This window comes from Brienomyrus brachyistius, chromosome 7 (genome assembly GCF_023856365.1).
Source record: "Brienomyrus brachyistius isolate T26 chromosome 7, BBRACH_0.4, whole genome shotgun sequence".
NCBI lineage: Eukaryota > Metazoa > Chordata > Actinopteri > Osteoglossiformes > Mormyridae > Brienomyrus > Brienomyrus brachyistius.
In genome coordinates, this window is record NC_064539.1 from 30,999,439 (window position 1) to 31,025,856 (window position 26,418).

Below are 26,418 nucleotides of genomic sequence, written 5' to 3' on the forward strand. Positions count from 1 at the left end.
GCACCTTGTAGACCGTACTCACCCTGATGTCATGTACACACGAACTCCCTCCTTCTGTTTCATGCTGGACACTTCAATGGGGGAGGGGGTGCTGCAATAATCAGCCTCTTCTGACAAATTGAGGCTAGCCCAACAATTAGCACTGGATGGCCATGGATCTGTCATTGTTTTTAGGGGTGACTGGGGAGACACCCCCCTTCTTCAGGGCGGGGAGCCAGGAGTCGGGGCTTGGATGTTGCCTGAGAAAGTTAATGTCAGTGGAGCAATGAGGGTGGAACGTGACGCGGAGCCTCACCGGCCACAGAGAGTGAGCGGAATAAGGATCCCTCAGAGGACAGGGACACCCCCACTGTGTTAGTGTCACACCTAGTGCTGCAGCCCAGAAATTAGATGACAGGATGAGTGTGTCAAACCGCAGGACTCAGAAGTCATAGAATGTGCTGGTCAAAAAAATTACAATTCTTTATTTTGTTTGTTCAGGAAAGTCAATTATTTCTAATCATGGGTTTGCTAAAACTGTCCAGTCCAGCCACTGGGGACCAGAGCTTGTCAGTCTTGTGTAAAAGGACAGGCACCTGTCTGTGTGACATAGACCCTGTCCAGACTAGACCACTCCCCAGGACAATGAAAAAGTGCCCCTTTCTGTCACAGGAGCGACACACCCTGGGGCCCTTGTACCTGTTGGTGTGAACACTGAGCCCCGTTGGATGCTGGGAAGCAGCAAGACAAGCGACGAAAGACCAAGGACTGAGCACATTTACAGCAGGAGTAAAGGAGTAAAACTCCTTTTCCCAAGGAGTGAGGAAAACAAGATGCTAGGTGATACTAAATTGGATATATATAAAACTCCCCTCTGTGATCAATAAAGTGCATCTTAATCTTATGATTCTATTTATCAAAATTGTATATGTTTTTTAGGGAAGAGAACATATTATGTTTTTTCTTGAACTTTTACGCGTACATTTTTCTATAGCGATAAGATGTGTCTGTTTCAAAAACGAGAGCGATGAAATAAAACGCAGAGGCTGAGAAAGGGTAAATCCGGACTCACTGCCCTGCAGGGAGGGAAGAGAGACCGAGGCGTGACGCCGCACGGACCCGCCGCCTGTTCCTACCGTGTCACCGAGATTCTGTAGAGCCTCTTTGCCGGCGCTTGTCCGGATTTCCACCCTCCTTCCGACGTCCCCCTGCTTCTCGATGACACGGCCATCCCCTCTGCACGCCGGCACGGAGCTCAGCTCCAGCGTCTTGTTGTCGGTCGCTCCCTCCACCGGGCAAAACACGCCGCAGAATTTGTGCCGGGGCTTGGGGCTGCCGGAGCCCATGGTCCTGAAGAAGGCGGGCACGTCCTCCGAGGCGGACATGGCTCTGCTGGGAATCCGGCTCCGGCTGCTGATCTGCTCAGTTAAATTGTGACTGGGTGGTTGGTGACGGCGCAACACATCCGAGTCCGCAATTTAATGCTGAAAAGACAAGGAAAGGACAGCGACCACGGAAGAGATTTCACTATTAACGAAAATCCGACGTGCTGTTTATTAGTTATATGCTGTATGAAAATAATCTTAACAGTATGTATGATGCACCGTTGACAGCATGACACAGACCTTCTGTAACTTCTTACGTTTAATACCAATGGTAGGCAGCTGCATAACGGCGAATATACCTTAATCTGTCGCAAACAAGTTAATTAAGGACGAAATGAGGAATCAGATCCGGAAAAGAGACGCATGCAGACTCACAATTTTGCGTTAAATGCGCGAATCAAAGGCAGACTGTCATACAGAGCAGCTCCACACCAAACAGAGGAAGAGGGAGGTGGGAAAGAAGTGAGAGAATGATAAAGAGAAACGGGCGGAGGTGAGGCGGTGTCGGTGCGTCTAGTGTGCACTACTAACGCTATCCACCCCGATCCCTCGCTGTTTCCTCTATTGTTCAAATGGCGGATTATTCTGAGTGGCTCATGCCTCGTTTCAGCGAAGAGATCGGTCTATATTATGGGTGGAGGCGGCGCAGCAGGCGCGCGTTTTGCGTGGTCATGCCATGGACAAGGAGCGCCGCTGGGCGCTGTCCTTTCAGCACCACCCAGAGCCGGCAAAGGCGGGGGAAAGGCGCACGGAGCTACGCTAAACCGACGCTTTCACACGCCTTTGCTAGACTTTTTAGTCCCGCCGACAAACCCAGAAAAGTTTAAGCCTGAGAAGTTGAACGCACACGAACCAGACTGGGTGCGGCTCGGTTAGATAATGTCAGGTAGGTTCCAACTGCGCTTTGTTATACACGTGTGCAATAAACCTGAATTTAAAATAATAATTCAAAACTAAATCCTTATGTGTTCCTCAAGTTCTACTTGCTCTGGATTTGCTTTGGGAAAACACGTTGAGTACATTAGTAACACACTGAAGGTGTATTCAGTGGGAAGATGCGTACCTCAGACACTATCAGCTCAGCACAACATACTGTGCACCCTGCCCAGACACGAGGCCATTACATCTTTCAAAGGGAACTGGCTGAAGGCAAGGCCCAGTTTCCATGACAACAGGCCAGCAAATAGCCCTACAGTCATCCCTCTTTCCCCCTCCCCAGAGCCAGAGAGAGAGAGAGAGAGAGAGAGAGAGAGAATTACGAGCAATGAGAGTGTGGTACAAGACAAGGCTGATTAAAGCTCTCTAAACTTTCTGGTATAAACCTATTGATTTGAACTACAGTCTTGGTTCTCAGTGCTGTGGTGTTTGTACTACATTCCTGCTTTATTGTATTAGTGAACTCCAGTCCCAAAGAGGACCATCTTATTGGTGTGATGTTTGTACTACACTCCTGCTTTAGAGTATTAGTGAACTCCAGTGCCAAAGAGGACCATCTTATTGGTGTGGGGTTTGTACTACACTCCTGCTTTAAAGTATTAGTGAAGTCACTGGATTGAGGTCAGTGTTACCATGGCATCATCCTGCTTGTTCACATTTCAGTCACACCTGCATACGCAGCTCCCTAGCGAGATCTTTTTCACATCGTGTTGGTGATCAACTACTAAAGCAAGAAAGGTGGGATTCTGCCATCTGGTTTCCCCTCTCATACAGTTCCCAGTTTTCCCAGCTTTCCCGCCATTGCACATCACACAGTTTCAGCTCTGAGCACAGTGAGACCTGCCTTTTGCTTTCTGGTGCTGTCTGCACAGGTGGAGTAGACTGGCTTGCCAAACCACGTGCCACTTTCCTCTAGACCCCTTCCTCATTGTGGGGGGCCAAGACCACTCCCACAACCTCTATATGGAACCTCAGAACACCTGCAGCCGACCAATCCTGGAGCTGTCAGTTGGCTCCTCCTACTGCAGCTTGTGAGGTTGCCATGGGTACAGGGTGGTGGCCAGCTGCTTGTGTGCATGGGGTGGGGGGGGGTGTTTTATTCATGCTAATACAATCTTCCTTCTGGCTAGAAATAAAGCTACGCTCACTTAGCAATGACAGTAGCCCACAAGTCTGCAGGCCATTTTTACTTTTCTGAATGTATACGAGAGACAACAAAGGCAAATTCACAGCAAAGCACATGTCTTACCTAAAAATGGCAAGTCAGACAGAAATACTGTGACCCCTGCTGGCCAGTACTGGTGGTGGCACGGCAGAGGAAGCGCCGTGTGCTTCGGAGAATCCATGATCAACATGCTCCTCCTCTGAATCATGACCTTTCACTAAGAGCACCCAGAGTTCGCTGTGCCTCCTGCATTCCTGAAACGGAGCTTTTTCTTTAGCTTTGGAGTTGGAACGACATCAGCATCCACAGTGAAAGCAGCAGGAGCCATTATTAATGCTGAATAAAGTGCTTTTGAATAGTTTAGGAGTGTGTATAATGCTAACAGTCATATATAACAACATGAAAAGTGTCATATACCGATATCTCAACCGTCTGTGTTTAAAATCACATAGAAGCCAAATTTATTGGGCCGGGGGGGCTGGGAGTCATGCGTCATGTGATCTCACTGCCCAGTTGCCTACCAATAGCAGTGATCTGGTCACCTGGGATGGCTTTGGAGGGGGGGGTGTTAAGGGTGATCTGGTCACACGGCACAGCCTTCAGCTGGGGGATGGGGTGACCTGGTCACATGGAGTGGCTTTGGGGGGTGTTAAGGGTGATCTGGTCACATGGAGTGGCTTTGGGGGGTGTTAAGGGTGATCTGGTCACACGGCACAGCCTTCAGCTGGGGGATGGGGTGACCTGGTCACATGGAGTGGCTTTGGGGGGTGTTAAGGGTGATCTGGTCACACGGCACAGCCTTCAGCTGGGGGATGGGGTGCCCTGGTCACATGGAGTGGCTTTGGGGGGTGTTAAGGGTGATCTGGTCACACGGCACAGCCTTCAGCTGGGGGATGGGGTGCCCTGGTCACATGGAGTGGCTTTGGGGGGTGTTAAGGGTGATCTGGTCACACGGCACAGCCTTCAGCTGGGGGATGGGGTGCCCTGGTCACATGGAGTGGCTTTGGGGGGTGTTAAGGGTGCCTTTTGCCTAGACAGTCCTCACCATTCTGCACAGGCCATGCTCCCCCTTTTTACTCCCCCTCCCCCCCATCCAAACCCTTTCCCAGTACCCCCAGTTACAGCCGTCTCTCGATACCCAGGCCCCCAAGATTAGGGGGCAGTAATGGGTCTGGGAGCCAGCAGCTCTGTGAAGAGGGGAGGGGGTGTCTGACCATCCAGATTGAAGCACCATGCGCCACGGAACTGGACCAGTCAAAACAGACAGGAGACCATCCCAGTGATCAGGAGGAGCTACAGGAATGTGAGAAATTTATTTTGAACTCATTGGGTTGGGAGGTTAGGGGTGATCTGGTCACATGGTGTGACCTTTGACTGGAGGGTTAGGGGTGATCTGGTCACATGGTGTGACCTTTGACTGGAGGGTTAGGGGTGATCTGGTCACATGGTGTGACCTTTGACTGGAGGGTTAGGGGTGATCTGGTCACATGGTGTGACCTTTGACTGGAGGGTTAAGGGTGATCTGGTCACATGGTGTGACCTTTGACTGGAGGGTTAGGGGTGATCTGGTCACATAGTGTGACCTTTGACTGGAGTGTTAGGGGTGATCTGGTCACATGGTGTGACCTTTGACTGGAGGGTTAGGGGTGATCTGGTCACATGGTGTGACCTTTGACTGGAGTGTTAGGGGTGATCTGGTCACATGATGTGACCTTTGACTGGAGGGTTAGGGGTGATCTGGTCACACAGAGTGGCCTTTGAGTGAGGGTATGAATCTCTTATTCTGATCAGATCACAATTAAAGCCTGGATCTCTTAATAATAATGGATGCACGGACAAATTATTCTTATTTTTACTTCTATTATCTTCATTCATTCTTTGAATTCTTAACTATGGTTTTTCACAATGGTGGATGTAGGTTGTATTTGTGAGTCAGGTGTATTGCATAGCCAATTGACAATAAACATGTTTGCAAATCCCACCCCAAAATACCACAGTACTGAAGTACCTAGCTGGTGTGGTACCTTTGGTGGTGACACCTGACCAGAAAGCAGCGGAAATGAAGTACCGAGTTTGTTGAACGAAAAGTGCGGTACGTGGTGCAGTAGAAGAAAGCCCTTAGTTATCACCTACAGCTGGCAAACGGCAGAACCCTGTACTTTGTAGGGGGGGGGGGGGGGGGGGCATTGCAGTTCACGCAAACTGGTAAACCCAGAGAGCAGAGGTGCGTGTATCGTGAGGATGACAAAGCGGAGAGGAAGTGAACAGAAATGAAAGCTGACATTCTGGGCCTTTGCTGCAGTGGAGGATTTTAATGACAAAAATCAGTCAGAGAAATCAAAGCAAAAAAAAAAAAAACCTGCCAATTCTAGGAACAAACACTAACCATCATTATCGGAATTACTATGGCGGCTTTGCCATCTCTCATGCTCCCCTTTCCAGCGGAAAGAAAACCAAAACACAAGGACCAGGCAGGAAATCCCCCATCGTGCAGGTTCAGTGTGTTCAGCCAAGCCTCGAGCCCCAGGCTGCAAGGCCGCTGAGGAAGGAGGTGGAGGAGGTGCGGGGGAGATGGGAGTGCAGGTGATGCTGGGGGTGGGGGGGGATTGGGGGTAGGTAGATAAAGATAATTCACACCAGGCTGGCTGAGGGGGGTCTCTCTCATACACACTGAGGATTCCTGTCCCCAGCCACTTCCTGACCTACAGGCTGCACAGCGCCCCCAGCTGGCATTCTGAGGAACTGCACTTCTAATTTCTGTTATGTTTCAGATTCAAGCATCAGACGGTCACTACTAAACTACACCGTAAGGGTTATAATTATGACTGTGATGAGAATGATAATGATAACCTTTGTGGGACTGAGCCAATCAGGCGCTGCCACATCGCTGCCCCATGTTTAGTCAAACACACTCTCAGTTGCTGAAATCTCCCACCATAGGTTTCAGCTCAGAGGGCGGCTTGTTTGACAGACATCAGTTTTGAGGTTGGCTGATGCTGTAGCTCCGCCCCTCCAGGAGTGACAAGGGGCGGAGCCTGAAATGAGGTGGCAGTCGTCACCTTGCAGTGTTTCAGGGTGGGCAGGACCACTGGACAACATAAACGTTTAAGAAGGAAATAGAGAGTGTGGGCGTGGCAAGAGGGTGAGAGTCAGAGGGAGGAGTTTGGGCAGTGAGGGCGGGGCTCAGAAGGAGCTGGCAGGGGGTGTGGTCAGCCTCTTCCCGATGTACACCCTGGGGGGAGGGAGGCAGAGAGTTAGTGCGCTCATTCTCAGCCTTACCTGTGTGTTTCAGCTGCTGCTATGCTGCTTTTCATCTGCGACAGCCCAGTGCTGATTTCCCTGACGAAACCATGGCCAGACAACACTGTCAAGGGTCTGTGTGTGTGCAGTTTGCCTGGTCTTCCTGGGCTTCCTCCAGGTACTTCAGTTCCTCTCCCACAGTCTGAAAACTGCCCGTAGGTGTGCACAAGTGTGTGAATGGTGCCAGTGAGCGGCCACTACTAAAACTGTGCATCTAACGTCTGGCTAATCCTCAGTTGTGTCCAATGTCGTCAGAAATGTTTTTCCTGAAAAAAGTCATATTGAATGACCCATACTTTTCCTAACAACTAAAATCAGATTAAAATGAATTTTATACAAGTTGATCATTGCTATCATTTTTATCTTTTTTTTTTAATTAAAATGTGACTAAAATTAAAATGCATTTAACTTTGTATATGACTGGGACTAAAAGTACATTTAAAATGGGCATGAAAATGAACAGTGTGACAGCCGCACCAAAAACCAGAGGGAGGCGAGTAGGGCAGGGCTCCGGGGAATGTGGGCAGGCAGCTTAGGAGATCCATGAGACTCGGGCTGCCAAGCGCGTGCGGGCCAAGTTGGCAGCTGCTGGGCGGGGCGCTGCCCAGCTCTCACATGAGCGGAGGTCCAATCCTGCCCTCTGCTGGACAGACATGGAAGTGCATGCCAGCAGCAGACACTCACCCAAGCCCCAGCACCAAGATGTGTGACAGGAGCAGTGAGGGGATGAAGACCTTGAGGAACTCAGCGGAGAACACACCCCCTTTCTTCATGGCTCCTGTCTTCCTCATACTGAGGGTCAGCGTGCGCCGGGGGTGGCGGAAGTGGAACTCTCTGTGTCACAAGGGCGGCAGGGGCTAAAGGTTCAAAATGCTACAAGACGATTCTGAAAGCTACATGGTACAGGGAGCTATGCTGCCAGATGAGAGGTTACAGGCCACTTAGTCCTGTGGCACGATGGTCAAAGGTCAAAAGGTTAAAGACCACTTGGGGTACTCACTTTGGAGGGATGTTTTCAGGTCGACTCGACCAGTCGGCCACCCAGTCAGAGCCCCTCATGAGGATGTCGTCCTCCCTCTCCCTGTCCAGCCTCTCCTCCTCCACCTGCAGGGGCAGCAGAGAGCGTCACAGGGCTGAGGAAAAGGGGCCCATGGAGACTGAAGATACACTGCACATGGTGCAGATGACGTGCATAAGGCACAACACGATATGTGGCTCACGCACAGCACTAAACACGCGGCATACGGAGCGCAGGCACAGCACTAAACACGCGGCACACGGAGCGCAGGCACAGCACTAAACACGCGGCACACGGAGCGCAGGCACAGCACTAAACACGCGGCACACGGAGCGCAGGCACAGCACTAAACACGCGGCACACGGAGCGCAGGCACAGCACTAAACACGCGGCACACGGAGCGCAGGCACAGCACTAAACACGCGGCATACGGAGCGCAGGCACAGCACTAAACGCGCGGCATACGGAGCGCAGGCACAGCACTAAACGCGCGGCATACGGAGCGCAGGCACAGCACTAAACGCGCGGCATACGGAGCGCAGGCACAGCACTAAACACGTGGCATACGGAGCGCAGGCACAGCACTAAACACGCGGCACACGGAGCGTAGGCACAGCACTAAACACGCGGCACACGGAGCGCAGGCACAGCACTAAACGCGCGGCATACGGAGCGCAGGCACAGCACTAAACGCGCGGCATACGGAGCGCAGGCACAGCACTAAACGCGCGGCATACGGAGCGCAGGCACAGCACTAAACGCGCGGCATATGGAGTGCACACACCAGACACACGGCGCACACACCTGGCCCTCCTTCACGGCACTGACATCCACATCGAAAGTGATCTGTCCCTCATCCTGTGGACTGTGGGGCCTGGGGGGGCTGCAGGGAGAGTGGGAGGGTCAGCGTGGGAGGGTCTGGACACAGGGGGGCGCTCTCATCTCTCGAGCAGAGTACCTGTCACAGGAAGAGTTGCTCCTGCTGGACTCATGCTGAGCATCGAGCAGAATCTTCTCCATATCGCCGTTGTGGATTGAGGAAGAGGAGGGTACGTGTTCCAGCCCCCCAGCCTCCCCCAGCGTGCTGGTGTCTTGGGCCCCCACCGGGGGTGTCCCCTGGCTTGGTGGCTGTATCGGGGCACCGCCGTTTCTGTTCATTCCCAGCTCCACCCAGGACCCTGGGGGTGGAGGACAGAGAGGGTTCAGGGGCAGCCTTTCAGCTGTCACTCCTGGGGAGGGACTGTAAACACCCTACAGCGTATAAGCCAGTGAAGGAGCCGCCATGACGACAGCTGACACCCGGAAAAGGCTCCGGGGCCCAAACCGAGACAGGATGAGACCGAGCGCGAGACGTGCAGACAGACAGACAAAGTTAACAGGATTTATATACAGCCTACAGAATAAAAATAGAGCAGTGATACTTTATTCATCGCTGGGGGGAAAATTCTCATTTCGCCGACCCCATCTTGCTCTCCAGGAGATACACCAACACATAGTGAGAGAAAGGTTGGGGGTCACATTGCACGAGTAATTGTGGCGAAAGAGCAAAATCACCCCCACCGTGACTATGGTTGAGTATTGTTTGATTTTTTCTGATACTGGTGCTATGATGATATTTTTATCGGGAGGCACTAACCTGCTGGTGCCTAAACGGTGCCTGAAGCAGTACGTCAAAAAAAAAAAAATGCACAAAACGAAAGCTCATGACAATAAGAACAACTTTATTTATAAGGCAAATTCCAACTTCAAATTAACACCTTAATTATTTAAGTATAAATCAATATAAAACACTTAATGCAAACTGTTGAACGCGGTGCAGCCTTCGGGTGAATCTCATGCGTCACAGATGCTTCATTAAGTTTTACATGCAATCCTGTTTAAAACATTAGTTGCATGTGCGGGTGCTGGAATCAGTGTAAAGTGCGGTCCGGTACCCAGGAGCATGACAGACAGCACAGAGCCCAAATCCATCTCTGGTCTTAACCCTGTCAGAGCTTAGCTACATTTGCTTTCTGTACTTTAGTCATGCTTAAAGAGCAAACAAGATACTGACCATGTGACTGATCAGGATACCAGGCAGCGACAGCCTGTGTTCAGTATGCCTGGGCCCCTTTGTGCTTGTAGCAAGAAGCAGGTTACCATGGAGATGGGGGGAGCAGAACATACCACTAGTTTCTTGTGGTAGGGGGTCACTGTGGCCATAAACTATTGTGTGTGTGTGTATGTGTGTGGGGGGGGGGGGGACTGAGAGCTTCTGATGAGGGGGTTTCCTGCAAATGTGGTGGGAAGATCTGTCTTTACTGCTCCATGCAGCAACCCACACACCCCCTTGCCAAATGCACCCCCCCCCCAATGTAAGAGGAGCCAAGCATGAGTGGGCAACAGGCGGCACGTAGAGGCCGGCCATGATGAAGAAACAATAATGGTGATCATAAGGAACGTGCATGACGAGCTTCCCAGGCGGAGGGAACTGAGATGGACTGAAGAGGTTTATTCGTCACACACAGTACAACTTGCAGTGAAATGTATCCGTTAATTCATTAAGATCAGTTAATGACAATATCCTGAAGCACTGTCATCACCCAGACAGTAGGTAGAGTGCAGCCAAAGGAAGGCAGGGACAGGCTGTTTGTTTCAGGCTGCAGCAGAACAACAGCTACCCTGTATCACATGCCTTCAGATCTTGGGGCTCCTCAGGCGAACTGCTCAATGTTTATTACAATGCAGGACATGTTGAGGCAGAAACACACGCAAATATGCATCTGTCTCACAAAACATTACACTTCCTTTACAATGATGTCACTGTTCTGCGAGGGAGACCCTTGCACTTTCGCAGCTGCTTAAAGCGGAAGCTGCCCCGCCTGGCCAGATGGACACATAAGCGAAGTACACAAGGGACGCCCAAGTACGGCTAATAAAACCCAGCGGATCATATGATCCCGAATCGCGTAGTCAGCGAATTCAGAAACTAGTAAAGACAACGCAGGGGTGTTTCTAGTCGGCCTGCAGTTAAACGCGAAAGCAGCTCCTCGGCCCCAGCGCCGCGTAACACAACGTCTGCCCGTTTGCAGGCTGTAACTGGAGAAGCTTGGCTCGGACCCCCTGTTGTTGTTTACGTTTCATCCACTTCATCCACACCCCACCCTTACCGCCGGACTTCAAGCTTTCCGCTTAGACATCGTCTTTATTGATACAGTGCTGAAAATCCTGCATTAGATATGTTAATACTCCTAAACATAACACCACCCCAATAATAATAACAGCGATTCGTGACATGGGCCTACACTAAACCTGGCATATCGGAAGTATCCCCTCCGACGATAAAATTCGCTGTCCTGGCTGCCACTGTCACACATCCCCATTTTCTCGGTAGTCAGTTTTCCTCTCGGCTGCTCCGACACCATCAACACAGCCGAGCGAGTTCGCCACGCCAAATAACACCAACAATAGGACGAAATTCACGTCGATCAGCGCCTTTGCACCCGCCCATTGCCGTTCCAAACAATCCTATTGGCTCACACCTTTGTCAACATTGGAAAAATTACATTCCGAGAAAGTGTCCACCACCCCCATTCCGTCGCCCTGTAAAGCGGAAATTCCATCAGCCGAGCTATACGGGCTGCATTTCTTCGTTCCAGCACGATTAAAAAGTAATAAAGGGCGCATTTTTACGGCAAGCGACTGCTTACGGCACCGTGCGGCGCTACGTACCGTTGAGCCCTGGGTCTTCGTCGCTTGCAGCGGCCATGATGCCTGTGCGCGTGGCTCGTGAGCGTCACTAATAAACTGACGGGACGGACGCGCGCGCCGCCGCTGTCGCCGCGCCCGGCTGATTGTTGCGGAATAGCTGAGGACGCTGTGACGTATGCTGGATTCGTGGTGGCCAGGTTCTCAGTTAAACTTAGTAACTTAAAGCTACTTGCAGAGTTTTCTTCGCTTGCTCTATAACAGAGTCTACTGTAAGCTGCCTCACAGGAGGTACTGCGGGTGGGGGCGTGTTGCTGAAGAGGTCTCCAAATGGCAAACATTAGTAATGCAGGCCATCATATCGGCTCATATCGTTTACTTTATTCAGTAGTTCAGTGTGGAATTTATTTCTCCATTTTGTTTAATTCTTTTGTTTGTTCTGGGTGCCAAAGGAAAACAGAAACCGTAGTCAGCATACACCAGTATGATTACATAATATTTTCACACATATTTTCAGATAGCCCACTGACCCCTTCCCAGCTTCTGTTCTGAAAAAAGAGAAAAAAACATTAAATTTATAAAAAAAGTGCATTCTGCAGTTGGGTCTGTTTCATGCGTCTCCTGGGCTTCACTGAGCACAGAGCAGGAGCCCAGAGCCCCATGGGGCTCCCACTGCACAGAGAGAAGCCGGCACACTGCAGGAACACTGTCACCACACAGCTGGTTAGGCGCTCGCTCACCTGTGAAGGTACTAGAGACCCCTACTCACAGCACTCCCTCTTACTCCAAATAATAAGGACACGATAGGGAGCGTGCTGACCGGCTGTGTCTCCATCTGGTTTGGCAGCCAGAAAGCCTCAGACAGGAAATGGCTGCAGAGAGAGGTGAGGACTGCAGAGAGGATCGTCGGGACTCTCATCCAGGACATTGCACTCAAACGCTGTCTCAGCAGGGCCGTGATGTCATCAGAGACTCCGCCCACCCCCACCACGGACTGTTCGCCCTGCTGCCCTCTGGGAAGAGGCTTTGCAGCATCAGGACCAGGACAGTTGGATTCTGTAATAGTTTCATTCCTTAAGCCAGTAGACTCCTGAACTTTTAATAACTCATGGCTCCACCCCCCCCCCACCACCTCCCCACACTCCGCCTCTCTCAATCCATGCACGGCACTTTCTGAAGAAATTTTTTATTTTTAAAATGTCTTGCACTATAATAGTGATGTACACTTGTTTTTTGCTGCTATACTGCGGTTAATATATTTTAATGTTAGTTCCTCTTATATCATATTCTCTATTTAGTTCACGTTTTCTAGTATTAGAACACTCTGCTAGGTGGTGGTGAGTGAATGCACTGTAGTTTTGCTCTGATGTGATCTGGTGTGTGTTCTGAATGACAATAAAAGTGGTCATTCTATTCTTCTATTCTATTCTAAAAACACTACGGAAGACTAAACCAGACCCAGATCTACTCCATGGTTCCTGTACTGCCATGATTTTTAAGTGTGGGGGGGAATTCCATAGGCTATCCTTTTTTGGGAACGTTTTTCAGGTCCTCACAATATAAACCTCCAGTTTATTAAAGAAAATCTGTGAATGCAATCAAATAACCAAAATAGTTCGTAGTCTTGTATTTTGTTTGGCTACTTATGGTTAAGGGTAGGGCTGGTCAGGGATTAAGGTTGGCATAGTTAGGATTGTGGTTTTGCCAGTACAAATAAATAGTCTTCAGAGTAATAGAAATAAAACTGTGTGCGTTTGTGCGCAAACCGTGCCAGACATTATCAAGACTGAAAAGTGCTCTGCTCACTCACAGACACAAGATGGGGCCAGACAGGCCGTGTGCCCACAGGGGAGCCATCCTCAGTGAGGTTGTGAGGGTAGAGGTCCTCACCCCAGCACACAAGGTCAGAATGCACATGAGATCAAACATGTACAGAAGGACATATTCAGCCTGATATGGGGCTGCAAGCATGACCAGTGCTGGGCGGAAAGGTCAGAAGCCTGGTTCTGCTTGGCTGCTACCATGTAAACACATCCAGAACAAAACCAGGACCTTCCGTTTATTCAGTGATGAACAGTAAGCGGTGCGCCGAGCCTGAGAACCGGCAGACGGCTCTCTGGAGCAGCCTCAGGGGGGTGCTAAACTGCCAGGACACGTGCTTGTCCCTGCTTGCATTGCGATGGGGTCACACTCTACCCACATGCCACTGGCCAATCACATGCAGGTAGGAGCACAGACGCGGCGAGCTGGGGGTGAGCACAGGAAGCACTTAGAGAAACAAAATAACCAATGATGACCTATCCTGGTGGAAGGGGGGCGTTAGCGTGGCAGCAGAGAGGTGTGGCCTCAACTCTGCAAGCAGGTCGCTATGGCAGCCGCACCACCCCTGGCCAGGCACGGAGACCGGCACACCATAGAGGCGTGCATCTGGCTGGACACAGCAGGAGCTTCCAGCTGGGGGCAAGCCGTCTAGAGCAGCTTTTCCTGGACGATATAGAGGTTGTTGGTGGTCACCACAGCGATGATGTTGTCACAGGGCTGCCAGGTGGTGTGCAGGATCTTCTTGTTGAAGTCCAAGCAGTCCATGCTGATCTCTTCCTTCTTGCTGCTGCTGTATACCAAGGTGCTGCCGTGGCTAGAGAAGAACTCTGCGGTCAAGGAAACTCCCAAAAAGCTGCACCCCCGCCAATCCCAAGGAGGATACTGACGCTGTGGTCTGTGATCTCCAGCTGCAAGAGGTTGATGCACAGGTTGTCACCCGATAGGTATGTCTCTCAGTCACTGTTGGTGGAGATGGAGTTGATGTGGGAGGGGTGGGTGTCGGCGAAGATGTGCCGGGGGCTGGTCTCCACGATCAGCTCCATGGGCTGGAACACTAGCACCTGGGTGGGGTCGGAGCAGACCAATCAGGACCACCACAGAAAAGAACCCTCCTACAGAATGCTGCATGAAGATCAGAGTGCCCATACTATAGCTGATATGGACAAAGAGCCAATCATAGCCCGTCAGCTCATGATAGACAGGCAGAAGGGCCAATCAGCACCCTTCAAATCAGATAGCATAATTCTGCAATGCTGGTGCTATACTTTATGTGGTGGCGAGGAGCGGCTCGTGCTGCCCCCTGCGGAAACACTCACACTTGGCCGGGTCGTCATCAACGGCCCCTTTCAAATGAGAGAAGCACCACTGCATGTGGTTGGCTCCACCTCCAGCTCCTAAAAGCAACCAGTCAGATAGATTTTTTGGCAGCCTCACTCTTCTAAGCAGTCACAGGAACCGCAGAAAAAAGTGTGCCATCACAGAACGCTGGCAGTGCAAGATCGGGTCAGGGAGGTTACCAGTCAGTGAGTATATGTGCATTCACATGATGAGTGGGTGACAGCAATGCTGTCACATGACTTGGAAGAAGAGAGAGGCTGCCCAGTGTACGCTGATGCCTGCAGCGCTGTGAGATACCCGCCTGCAGCGCTGAGAGATACCCGCCTGCAGCGCTGTGAGATACCCGCCTGCAACGCTGTGAGATTCCCACCTGCAACGCTGAGAGATACCCGTCTGCAACGCTGAGAGATACCCGCCTGCAGCGCTAAGAGATACCCGCCTGCAGCGCTGTGAGATACCCGCCTGCAGCGCTGAGAGATACCCGCCTGTAGCGCTGTGAGATACCCGCCTGCAGCGCTGAGAGATACCCGCCTGCAACGCTGTGAGATACCCGCCTGCAACGCTGTGAGATACCCGCCTGCAACGCTGTGAGATACCCGCCTGCAACGCTGTGAGATACCCGCCTGCAGCGCTGAGAGATACCCGCCTGCAACGCTGAGAGATACCCGCCTGCAACGCTGTGAGATACCCGCCTGCAACGCTGTGAGATACCCGCCTGCAACGCTGTGAGATACCCGCCTGCAGCGCTGAGAGATTCCCGCCTGCAGCGCTGTGAGATTCCCGCCTGCAGCGCTGTGAGATTCCCGCCTGCAGCGCTGAGAGATACCCGCCTGCAGCGCTGAGAGATACCCGCCTGCAGCGCTGTGAGATTTCCACCTCAGACTTTCAATGGGCTCAGGCCTAACAATGTCCTAGACAGTAAATGTTTCTTCCTCTGGTTATGAGAGACTGACTGGGTATGTAAGTCAGTGGTTCTCAAACTCGGTCCTCGGGCCCCACTGCCCGGCTTGTTTTCCAGCTATCCCTGTCCCACACACGAGTCCAGCTGTCTTTCAGCTTCTGATTACCTGGATCAGGTGTGTTCAGTCAATCAGTAGTGTGTGTGGCAGGGATAGCTGGAAAACAACAGGGCAGTGGGTCCCGTGGACCGAGTTTGAGAACCACTGATGTAAGCTAACTAACCCAAACCCTAACTAACCCAAAACCTTCACACCTGCACCTTCCTCTGTGCTTTGCAGCAGAAGACTCCCACACTGCTGGTCCCCCATATCACTGTAACCCCCCTCACAAACACCCTAACCCAAACTTGTCTGAATACTGACCTCGCCTACAGCCCCCCTTGCTATGAACTGACCCCTCTCCCCACTGGGAGCCCAGAGAGCATACAGCTCTGCTGACTGAGGAGTACAAGACTGCAGAAAGGCAGAGAGGGAGAGACGCAGACACAGAGACGCAGACAGAGAGAGAAACGCAAGCGCAGACGCAGACAGAGAGACGCAGACAGACAGAGAGACGCAGACAGAGAGAGAAACGCAGACACAGACGCAGACAGAGAGACGCAGACAGAGACACACAGATACACAGTCAGAGAGAGAGAGAGAGACACAGATACAGTCACAGAGAGAGAGACGCAGACAGAGAGAGAGACGCAGATACAGTCACAGAGAGAGACACAGACAGAGAGACGCAGACAGAGACGCAGACAGAGAGACGCAGACAGAGACGCAGACAGAGAGACGCAGACAGAGAGACGCAGACAGAGACACAGACAGAGAGACGCAGACAGAGACGAAGACAGTCTCAGAAACAAAAAACGCAGACACAGAGAGAGACAGACACCTAGACAGAGAGAGAGAGACTCTCTCTCACACATACACACCATCAGTGTCTCTCCCTTTATATGTAATTCCCCTCTCGAAAAAACATCACCAAGGGTGAGCATATGGTTCAGCGGCTCACCTCGATGCACAGCGGAGAGAAAGCGGCCGTCTCATGCCGCCGGTTACCCAAGCACCGACATGCAAACCGGGCGCTTATAAGGTGCCTCTGTACGGGCGGTCTGCACTGAGGACGGCACCTGTCTCCCTGATTCTCACGCTGACTGTCTCTCCGACCACCCCGTCTTGCTCTCCATTCGCTTTCAAAATGAAACAAGCTCCCCCAACATGACGTCAACGGGGCACGGGGTGGGGGTGTGGCTCTGGCGTTATGACGCCCTCATATGATGCCGGTTGTAGCATTACGTTCAAGTTCTGTATTAAAAAGGCTCTATTGCACATAGTTAATATTTCACTTCTGCACTTTATCAGTATTTATTGTATTATTCTGCGGTCTGCGTATTTATCCGGATTGGACATATTTCTTACTTGTTTCTCATTGAGTTGTCTTGCGCTTTCACGTCTTGTATCGCTCTGCTGTTTGTCCTATCCCCTATGCACCCGTCTCATACCCTGCATTTTTTTGGAATACGTGACAATATTAAGTTGAAAATTGAAAAAAAAAAAACGATTTCTAAGTGAACACTGCTAACATTAAAGTTGCGGGGCTTTAACAGGTCGCGGAAGATCACACGGAGATTACAGATCTGATGAATTGCTGCTGGTTTATTTTCACTTAACGTTATGGAGTATAACGTACTGCATAACAAAAAGTGACATCACATTTTGGCAAGCCGTTTTAGCTTCAGTTCGTTTCTAGAGCATATCACAAATTCATTTCTAACTAATTAGAATGCAAATTCTTGATATCACAAATTCAATTGTTAGACTTGAATTAGTTAAAATGCTAATTTCTAATATCAGAATTTCAGTTCCCGGGACCATACGACTATTCAACTCCTTCCAACGATTAAACTGACCTATCTCTGTTCACCTGTTATATTAGCGTCAGACAACGTCTGAATTTGGTATTTCAAAATATATATTTAGCTACAATTTATACTGCTGTAGTATTTTTTGTATTTATAATATTTACTATTTTATAACAGTTATATATACAGTATGCCATAATTTCAGTATCTTTCTTGCACATTCCCTTGCACTTGCACTACCACTGTGTCAACTGGTAAATACTGTATCACTAAATAATTACTCTATAATGATTATATCTATAATGATTAGTTTTCTTAGTACCTTACCTTTCATCAGTGTAATTTAAAATAACAATTTCTGATATCAGTAATTCAGTTGTTACCAGCTATGATTACAAGCGAATTATAACTGGTTATAAATGATCTCCTGATATCCGAAACTGACATAATTTAGCAGAAATGTATTTGGTTGTGCTCCCCCCCGCCCCGCAACTGGATTGGTATGGCCCTAAAAATGACATTGTGTGTAACTTGTCCTTCTCTCCTCAGCAATGTTGTGCAAGTAACTGAATATTAATAATTAGCAATGGTGGGCAGGGTTCCACTAATCCGCTAATTAGCAAAGCTAGCTTCTTCATTAGCAGATTAACATTTCCACTAACTTTGAAAACCGTGGGTTGTGCCAGTTAGCTTCAACTAAATTTAGTTTGGCTAACTGTAAATCCACTAAAAAATTTTTTGCACACGGGACACGCTAAAGCGTCTCTGTAAGAGCGGGAGGGGGAACCTTCTGATCCTGAATTGTCTCTGTGTCTCTTTGTTTCTGAGTATCTGAATCTCTGAGTTATGTGACTCACAGGCTGATTCACAAACTGGGTTCTGAATGATCCAATGGGCTTTTCCTGTTGCGCCTGCAGTCCCACACAAGTTGTCCCCCTCATGACCTGACATGGTAACTGCTGTCTGTCAGAACTCCACTCGGGGAGGCGCGTGACTCAGCAGCTCATGGGTTTGTGCTGGTGCCCAAATAGTTGTGGGTCTGAATCCTGTGGCAGAATGATCCCGTCACCTTAGGGCCCCTGAGCAATCCCATGAACAGAAACTGCTTCAAGGATGCTGGCTGACCACTGCTCTTGCTTATATACATGTGTATCTCTCTGTTGAAGAGAAGTGTACAGTATGCAAAAAATTACCCAGTTTCTCAATGGGGAAGAATGAAGTACTGCTGTTCTATTCCCCGGGGAGTCGCCTAAGAGCATTTTTATTTAGCGGCACTAGATGGCGATAAAGCATCACTTATGAGTTACAGGATTTCAAGATTGCTGCCAGGGTAAGGCACACCAATCAATGTCAATGAAATTCTGAAGAAAAATTTGGTGGGACATTAAAAGAGGCTTCATGGAACTCAGTGAAAACAGACAACCAGACAGGTTCTACACCACACCGAGATTTGTTAACATGGGACCTTTTGGTTTCTGCTGTATATTTTTTGGTTGTAATTGTAGAGGTATGAACTGACGAACGGCAAAATGATCCAAATCAGTTTAAAATATTAACCCCCGTTGAGATCTGCCAGGAGACAGTCTGACACTTCCTGGCCTGACTGACCTGTAGGTGAGGGGACAGCTTCTGTCCACCAGGAGACAGTCTGACACTTCCTGGCCTGACTGACCTGTAGGTGAGGGGACAGCTTCTGTCCACCAGGAGACAGTCTGACACTTCCTGGCCTGACTGACCTGTAGGTGAGGGGACAGCTTCTGTCCACCAGGAGACAGTCTGACACTTCCTGGCCTGACTGACCTGTAGGTGAGGGGACAGCTTCTGTCCACCAGGAGACAGTCTGACACTTCCTGGCCTGACTGACCTGTAGGTGAGGGGACAGCTTCTGTCCACCAGGAGACAGTCTGACACTTCCTGGCCTGACTGACCTGTAGGTGAGGGGACAGCTTCTGTCCACCAGGAGACAGTCTGACACTTCCTGGCCTGACTGACCTGTAGGTGAGGGGACAGCTTCTGTCCACCAGGAGACAGTCTGACACTTCCTGGCCTGACTGACCTGTAGGTGAGGGGACAACTTCTGTCCACCAGGAGACAGTCTGACACTTCCTGGCCTGACTGACCTGTAGGTGAGGGGACAGCTTCTGTCCACCAGGAGACAGTCTGACACTTCCTGGCCTGACTGACCTGTAGGTGAGGGGACAGCTTCTGTCTACCAGGAGACAGTCTGACACTTCCTGGCCTGACTGACCTGTAGGTGAGGGGACAGCTTCTGTCCACCAGGAGACAGTCTGACACTTCCTGGTCTGACTGACCTGAAGGTGAGGGGACAGCTTCTGTCCACCAGGAGACACCTTGTCTCTCTCTCTCTGGCCTGAATGACCTTCTGGTGCTGCTGATTTCTGAGGCAGGACAGAGTCATTTGGCAGAGGATGACAGGGGTCCTTGCTCGCTGCCCCTGTCTAGTGATAATGCCACTGTAGGTCCATCATAAATCAACCGAGATGTGGTCAGTCAGGCACGCAGCTTCTCCTCACAGGTACAAGTGCATCTTGACAGAATGCCATCAGCAGCTGTGCTTATGTTCCCGGGTGGGTGTAGTGTATTTCATTTTCACTTATCTTCACTTGTAGATTTTTCAAATATATTTAAGTCATTTCATATTTAAGACATTTTCAGAAGTTAACCAACTGGTACTTTATGTCCGTGAGAGAACAGAAGAAAGCCGCAGAGAGGTGGCGGGGGAGTTACGGGGTTTAGCAACAATAACTCCCTTAACTGGGAAGATGTTTGACATTCTGGGGCTCCTAACACACCATAATACACACATTGTCAGAGATGAGGGACTGATATCACCCATAGTGGGCTGGGGACCAATCAGTATGGATCAACCTGGTCACCTGACCTCGCTGAAGGTCACACCCCCACAGTGAATTTGATTAACTTGATTCAGCTGAAACCATTGCACTCACCACAGACTATTTAACTGAAAACATTGGTCATTTTGGTTTAAATGTGCCTGTTAACATAGTGGTGGGAACCAAAATTTTACATAAAATTTAACGTTACTAAAAATTATTAGAGTATTAGATTAATTTCAGTTTCTGGTATTGCGCAATATCTGCACCTGAGAGATGGCATTTTGAAGAAGCGTGTTATTTTCTGTTACATTGGCTTTTGTGGGTTTTCTGGGTTGCTTCTGCAATAAAGTACAGCCAGTGCATGCCTCTGTGAAAAGCTGATTGTTAAAAACAGCTGTAAAGAAACATCGCAAAATCCTTCTGCTTTTGACCAAAGATGGAACCATCAAAAAATCAATTTCCTGTGTTTAAATAATTCAGGTTTTAATATAACGAAACCCGTGGAGACTGGGAACAGAACGAGGGTAAGAGCTGCTCCCACAAAAATAGCAGGATGTGAAAGTCGAAGAAAAGCATGTTTTTACCAGCGGGGTCTCCTCTCCACTCAGCAGGGTTTGTATGACCTTGGACCCCGCAATGGTGGCTTCAGCTTGCCCACAACTGCTCAGTGAAAGCAGGAGGGATTTATCTGTCCTCCATTTACCACAGGTGAGGGCATCCTGTGCTTGTGATGCGAAGGAGATGCAGCCGGTGCCACCCCCTCCGAGCTCCACGCAGCACATCCTGGGCATGACGGCTACAAGCAGGACGTCAGCCAGTCCGCATCTTAATCCCATAATCTCTCATGCCCTGGGGACCCGTGCTTATTAGTATAATCATTAATCTCACTAACGTGCTCCCTAATCCCATGCTTAACATCCAGCTTACTCTTTCAGGAGCTGCTGGCCAGGCTGTCGCTACTGTGCTACTCAAAGCTCCAAAAGCAGCCCCCCCAAGGCCTGTGTGGGTGGGGGGGGGAGCAAATGACATGAAGGAAATGTGTTAGGGTTAGGGTTAGGGTGCCCTCCTCAGGCAGTCTGCTCGTGGTGTTCTGGATGTGCTGTGTCATCCTGTACTGTACTGTGTCATAATGTGCTGTGTCATTCTTTACTGTGACATTCTCTGTTGTACTGTGTCATAATGTGCTGTACTGTGTCATTCTCTACTGTGGCATTCTCTGTTGTACTGTGTCATTATGTACTGTACTGTGTCATAATGTGCTGTATCATTCTCTACTGTGCTTATTCTGTGCTGCGCTCTGTCATTTTGTTCTTTGTCCTGTCTTTCCCTGCTGCCAATAATGATGCTACGAATCATGAGGCAGCCTTGGTCTGGGCCCCTTAATTGCTCCCTAATTGCTACCCCTTAATTGGATCTTAATTAGCTGTCCAGTCAAGCTCAGTACAAGTGACACTGAAGGCTAGAGCCATAAAAATGGCTCCACAGGAGAGGGTGAGAGGGGCATTAATTCATAGGATAAAGAGCAGAGTTAGGGCCCTGCAGACAGCAGGGAGGGGGGAATTTCTGCCTGATCTATGGCTGGTGCTGGGTCACAGCGGTGGTGACTCATGTAGGGGTGATAAAAAAAAAAACCGACTGCTCCGAAAGCACAGATGTGGCTAATGACAAGAAGAACAAGGGAATGTGCACCATATCAGCCTCCTTCCAGGTCAAGTCACATGACCATCAAGCAGCGTGGCCTCCTCTTTGGCCTTCTGGGAGATGTATTTCTGCCGTCATTGAAACGCTTAAGTGTAGTGCACATACCGTTCTGAAAGGAAAGCTCACTGCCAGGCTCTCTGCTGCCTCCTGCTCACCCCTGCGTGTGACGCCTTGTGTTAAGAGTCAAAGGTGTTGCCTCGGAGCAGAAGCCAGAGTTGGTGTAGCGTCATGTTCTTCAGCAAGCGCCTCTGTGATGGAATCCCCATTTCCAGGGACAAAGGGCTGTGGCTGAGGGCTATGTTCCCATGATGTCGCTGTGAATAACTGGGGCAGGTTCAAAGCAGCCAGGCAGTCACATGGCATTGGACATCAGGCTGGAACAGTGGTGCCTGCTGACCAGAAACGCAAAGTGAAACAGAGAATAAAAGCCAAAGTGGCACACTGGAAGGTCAGTGGTCACAGCCCAGCGGACACTGGCCCAGCGTCACAGGCTCAGCATCACAGGCTCAGCGTCACAGGTCCAGCATCACAGGCTCAGCATCACAGGCCCATCGTCACAGGCTCAGCATCACAGGCTCAGCGTCACAGGCCCAGCATCACAGGCTCAGCATCACAGGCTCAGAGTCACAGGCTCAGCATCACAGGCTCAGCGTCACAGGCTCAGCATCACAGGCTCAGCGTCACAGGTCCAGCATCACAGGCTCAGCATCACAGGCCCATCGTCACAGGTTCAGCGTCACAGGCCCAGCATCACAGGCTCAGCATCACAGGCTCAGCGTCACAGGTCCAGCATCACAGGCTCAGCATCACAGGCCCATCATCACAGGTCCAGCATCACATGACCCTGCGGACAGGATCCAAGCTTCACTCTCAGCTGTATGTGTGTGTGTGTCTGTCTCAAAAGAGATTAAGTTGGGGTCATTTAATTTAATTTAAACTCCATGTTTCAGGACACAAGCCTTTAATTGGCAGAGTCACAAGAAGGCATCGGTCCATGAGACCTGGAGACCCTCCAAGGGAGCAACAATGTCCTGCCAACCCCAAGTGACCGGGCTGGAGAGGGACGGGGTCTGGGTTCATCTGGGCACAAGCTCCCGGTCTGCGCGAAGGGCAGCAGTGACAGTCATGAAAATGGCCCTTGATTGGATACTGCCACATGGGCAGTGAGCCAATCAGGTGGCGAAGCACAGGTGGCATAGCAGGAGCAGAAGCTGCATGGCATGAGAGACCGACGGCAGAATATACAGCGCCCCCTGCTGTGCAAGCAGGGCTTTTCATGGAGGAGAGCCGAGGGCTGGAGTATGACCCCACCCCCACCCCACAGACATGAGCTCTGTTCTCACTGTAACACTGTAATTAGTCCGAGTGGTTAATTGCATTCATTGTATCATTTCCAGGTGGAAATTAAACAGTGAATAAAGACATTAGTGAATCTAACACACACACAAGTTTGAAATTATATTTTTGTGGGGACTCTCCAATCATCTCTATGGGGAAAGATCTAATCCGAACATGACGACCCTAACCTCCACTCAGCCTTAACCTTAACCATAAACTAACCAAAAGCTAACCAAACTAAATATGAGACTTTTGTAAAGTGGACTTTTTTATTGCATTGACAGATTTTTATAAAATTGAGGTTATCCAAGTAGTGACCTGAAAAATGTCCCCCAAAGTAAGGAAGTTTCAGGTTTTGCCACACTTAGGGAACATTTTGGTCCCGAAATGTGATCTATGGAAACCGCCCCCCCCCCCCCCCCCCCTCACACACACTGGCTTAGGTTTCAAGATACAAGGAGAGAACTTTGCTGGGAGTTGTTCAGGCCCTGTCAGTACTCTAAGTTTGGCTGAGGCAGTGTCCTTCTCCATGTGATAACACGCACACCTCTCTGCCTGCGGACAGCGTGGGTGTAATATACTGCTTGTTAAACCCTTATCTGCCCAGATGCTGCACTGCAGGCCCTCCCTAGACCCTGAGATATTTGAAACTTTTCCAGAATTCCCTTCTGTACTGGTGAATGTGTCCTTCAGAGCCTTGTCAGGTGCTCTGTGGTCATCTGAACATTTTACCGAAAGTGACAGGAGCTTAGGGAGACCCACGAGACCCCTGATTTATGCAAATGGCGTAGTGGTACTGGGCTCCTCACCCATGTTCTGCGTATTTTGGCACCTTGCAGATGCAGTGGTGTGGTAACGGGCCCCTAATCGACTAACAGTGGTACATCTGAGGACCACGGTTCTTCTGAGAGGCAGACAGCGATGCCCACCGCGCTCCTAAATCAGCTTGTTTGCAGGCAGCATCCCAGTCCTCCCAGATCTACACTAATCCATTCATATGATCCATGTCTTCCTGGATTAATTTATGGTCTCCATGCTTCTGGGCTCCGTTATGTTTGAGGTGTGATACTCTCAAGTGCTTCCGCTCCTTATGTCTTCATTGCCATATCGAGGTTTTCATTCCATCAAAAGTAATCCATAGGAGCGATTCTAACCGAGATGGACCAGGCGGCCCGGCAGAGAGATTTGTACCCTAATGACACACTTGAGAAATACTTTAAATGAGAGCAAATCAAACACAATTTCATGAGAGAATTCCCAGGGGGAACCTACAAGTCCAGCCTTTGTCTGCGGCTCCTTAAAGTGCTTTTGTTCTTAATGGAGTCTCTCCTCAGCTGATCATTTGGAGAAAAGCTCTTTATTTAGCTCCTCCCCTGCTCCCCTGACTGACTTCATTTAAAAGCGTAACTCAAAGCCGTACACACTGCCATGTCTGTTCACTGAGTTCTGGCACAGCGTGGGGGATCCAAACACTGCTTTGCGTATCTGAGACCTCGCTGCTGGCAGGAGCAGAGTGAGTCTCAGATGTTTGGGTGCTGTGTGGGTTCTGAGGTGACTGGGTGAGTCTCAGATGTTTGGGTGCTGTGTGGGTTCTGAGGTGACTGGGTGAGTCTCAGATGTTTGGGTGCTGTGTGGGTTCTGAGGTGACTGGGTGAGTCTCAGATGTTTGGGTGCTGTGTGGGTTCTGAGGTGATCGGGTGAGTCTCAGATGTTTGGGTGCTGTGTGGGTTCTGAGGTGATCGGGTGAGTCTCAGATGTTTGGGTGCTGTGTGGGTTCTGAGGTGATCAGGTGAGTCTCAGATGTTTGGGTGCTGTGTGGGTTCTGAGGTGATCGGATGAGTCTCAGATGTTTGGGTGCTGTGTGGGTTCTGAGGTGATCGGATGAGTCTCAGATGTTTGGGTGCTGTGTGGGTTCTGAGGTGATCGGATGAGTCTCAGATGTTTGGGTGCTGTGCGGGTTCTGAGGTGACCAGATGAGTCTCAGATGTTTGGGTGCTGTGTGGGTTCTGAGGTGACCAGATGAGTCTCAGATGTTTGGGTGCTGTGCGGGTTCTGAGGTGATCAGGTGAGTCTCAGATGTTTGGGTGCTGTGTGGGTTCTGAGGTGATTGAGTCTCGGCTATTTGTTTTTTTTTTTGGGGGGGGTCTGTGTGGGTTTTGAGGTGTCTGGATGAATCTTGGCCATATGGGGGGGAGGATATGGGGTCTGGGAGGCTTGGGTGAGTCTCAGCCATTTGGGTAGCGGTAGCTGTGTGTGTGTGTGTGGGCGACCCCTGATGTATGCTAATTGAACTTTCTGGATTTTGCACCTTGGCCCATTCAGTTAAGCAGGGGCCTGACCCTTTATTGCTTCGTAAGTGTGTAGAAGACTTTTAAGGTCCACCCTGGACAGAGATCAGAATAGGTGTAATTCTATCATTTTTTTGGTTATATTTAGTGCTTAGAGCTTGGCACTCAGAGCAGTCTGTGCTTCGCCATCTCACTCAGAGCAGTCTGTGCTTCGCCACCTCACTCAGAGCAGTCTGTGCTTCACCAGCTCACTCAGAGCAGTCTGTGCTTCGCCACCTCACTCAGAGCAGTCTGTGCTTTGCCACCTCACTCAGAGCAGTCTGGTCTGTGCTTCACCAGCTCACTCAGAGCAGTCTGTGCTTCGCCACCTCACTCAGAGCAGTCGGTGCTCCGCTAGCTCACTCAGAGCAGTCTGTGCTTCGCCACCTCACTCAGAGCAGTCTGGTCTGTGCTTCACCAGCTCACTCAGAGCAGTCTGTGCTTCGCCACCTCACTCAGAGCAGTCTGTGCTTCGCCACCTCACTCAGAGCAGTCTGTGCTCCGCCACCTCACTCAGAGCAGTCTGTGCTTCACCAGCTCACTCAGAGCAGTCTGTGCTTCGCCACCTCACTCAGAGCAGTCTGTGCTTCACCAGCTCACTCAGAGCAGTCTGTGCTTCGCCACCTCACTCAGAGCAGTCTGTGCTTCACCAGCTCACTCAGAGCAGTCTGTGCTTCGCCACCTCACTCAGAGCAGTCTGTGCTCCGCCACCTCACTCAGAGCAGTCTGTGCTCCGCCATCTCACTCAGAGCAGTC

At 50.2% G+C, this 26,418-nt stretch overlaps 2 protein-coding genes across 7 annotated transcripts in view; both read right to left on the reverse strand.

The window, feature by feature from the left end:
- The window catches only part of dpysl2b (dihydropyrimidinase like 2b), a 26,463-nt gene extending 19,020 nt beyond the window's left edge, over positions 1–7,443 (reverse strand). Inside the window, exons 1-3 of one of the 6 annotated variants that reach the window (XM_049020184.1) lie at positions 4,207–4,252; positions 3,550–4,165; positions 1,116–1,463 (exon numbers count right to left, since the gene is read on the reverse strand). In XM_049020184.1, coding sequence (XP_048876141.1) covers positions 1,116–1,364 — 249 coding nt within the window. In that variant the 5' untranslated portion in view covers positions 1,365–1,463; positions 3,550–4,165; positions 4,207–4,252. The other 5 variants (XM_049020185.1, XM_049020183.1, XM_049020180.1 and 2 more) reach the window with 5 other exon arrangements.
- On the reverse strand, positions 5,758–11,643 carry bnip3lb (BCL2 interacting protein 3 like b). Its single transcript, XM_049020237.1, has 6 exons — positions 11,495–11,643; positions 8,742–8,961; positions 8,588–8,666; positions 7,766–7,869; positions 7,450–7,599; positions 5,758–6,697 (listed from the first exon to the last, which is right to left on the reverse strand). The coding sequence occupies exons 1-6, from the start codon at positions 11,529–11,531 to the stop codon at positions 6,649–6,651; spliced, it is 639 nt and encodes a 212-aa protein (XP_048876194.1). The 5' UTR covers positions 11,532–11,643; the 3' UTR covers positions 5,758–6,648.
- Between the last annotated feature and the right edge of the window lie 14,775 nt (positions 11,644–26,418).

Excerpts from the sequence above, each read along its gene's own strand:
- bnip3lb (XM_049020237.1), bottom strand. The coding sequence starts at position 11,531 with ATGGCCGCTGCAAGCGACGAAGACCCAGGGCTCAACG. Across the intron at positions 8,962-11,494 it reads CGAAGACCCAGGGCTCAACG|GGTCCTGGGTGGAGCTGGGA; the intron begins GTACGTAGCGCC and ends CTCCACCCCCAG. Across the intron at positions 7,600-7,765 it reads CCTGAAAACATCCCTCCAAA|AGAGTTCCACTTCCGCCACC; the intron begins GTGAGTACCCCA and ends CTTGTGACACAG.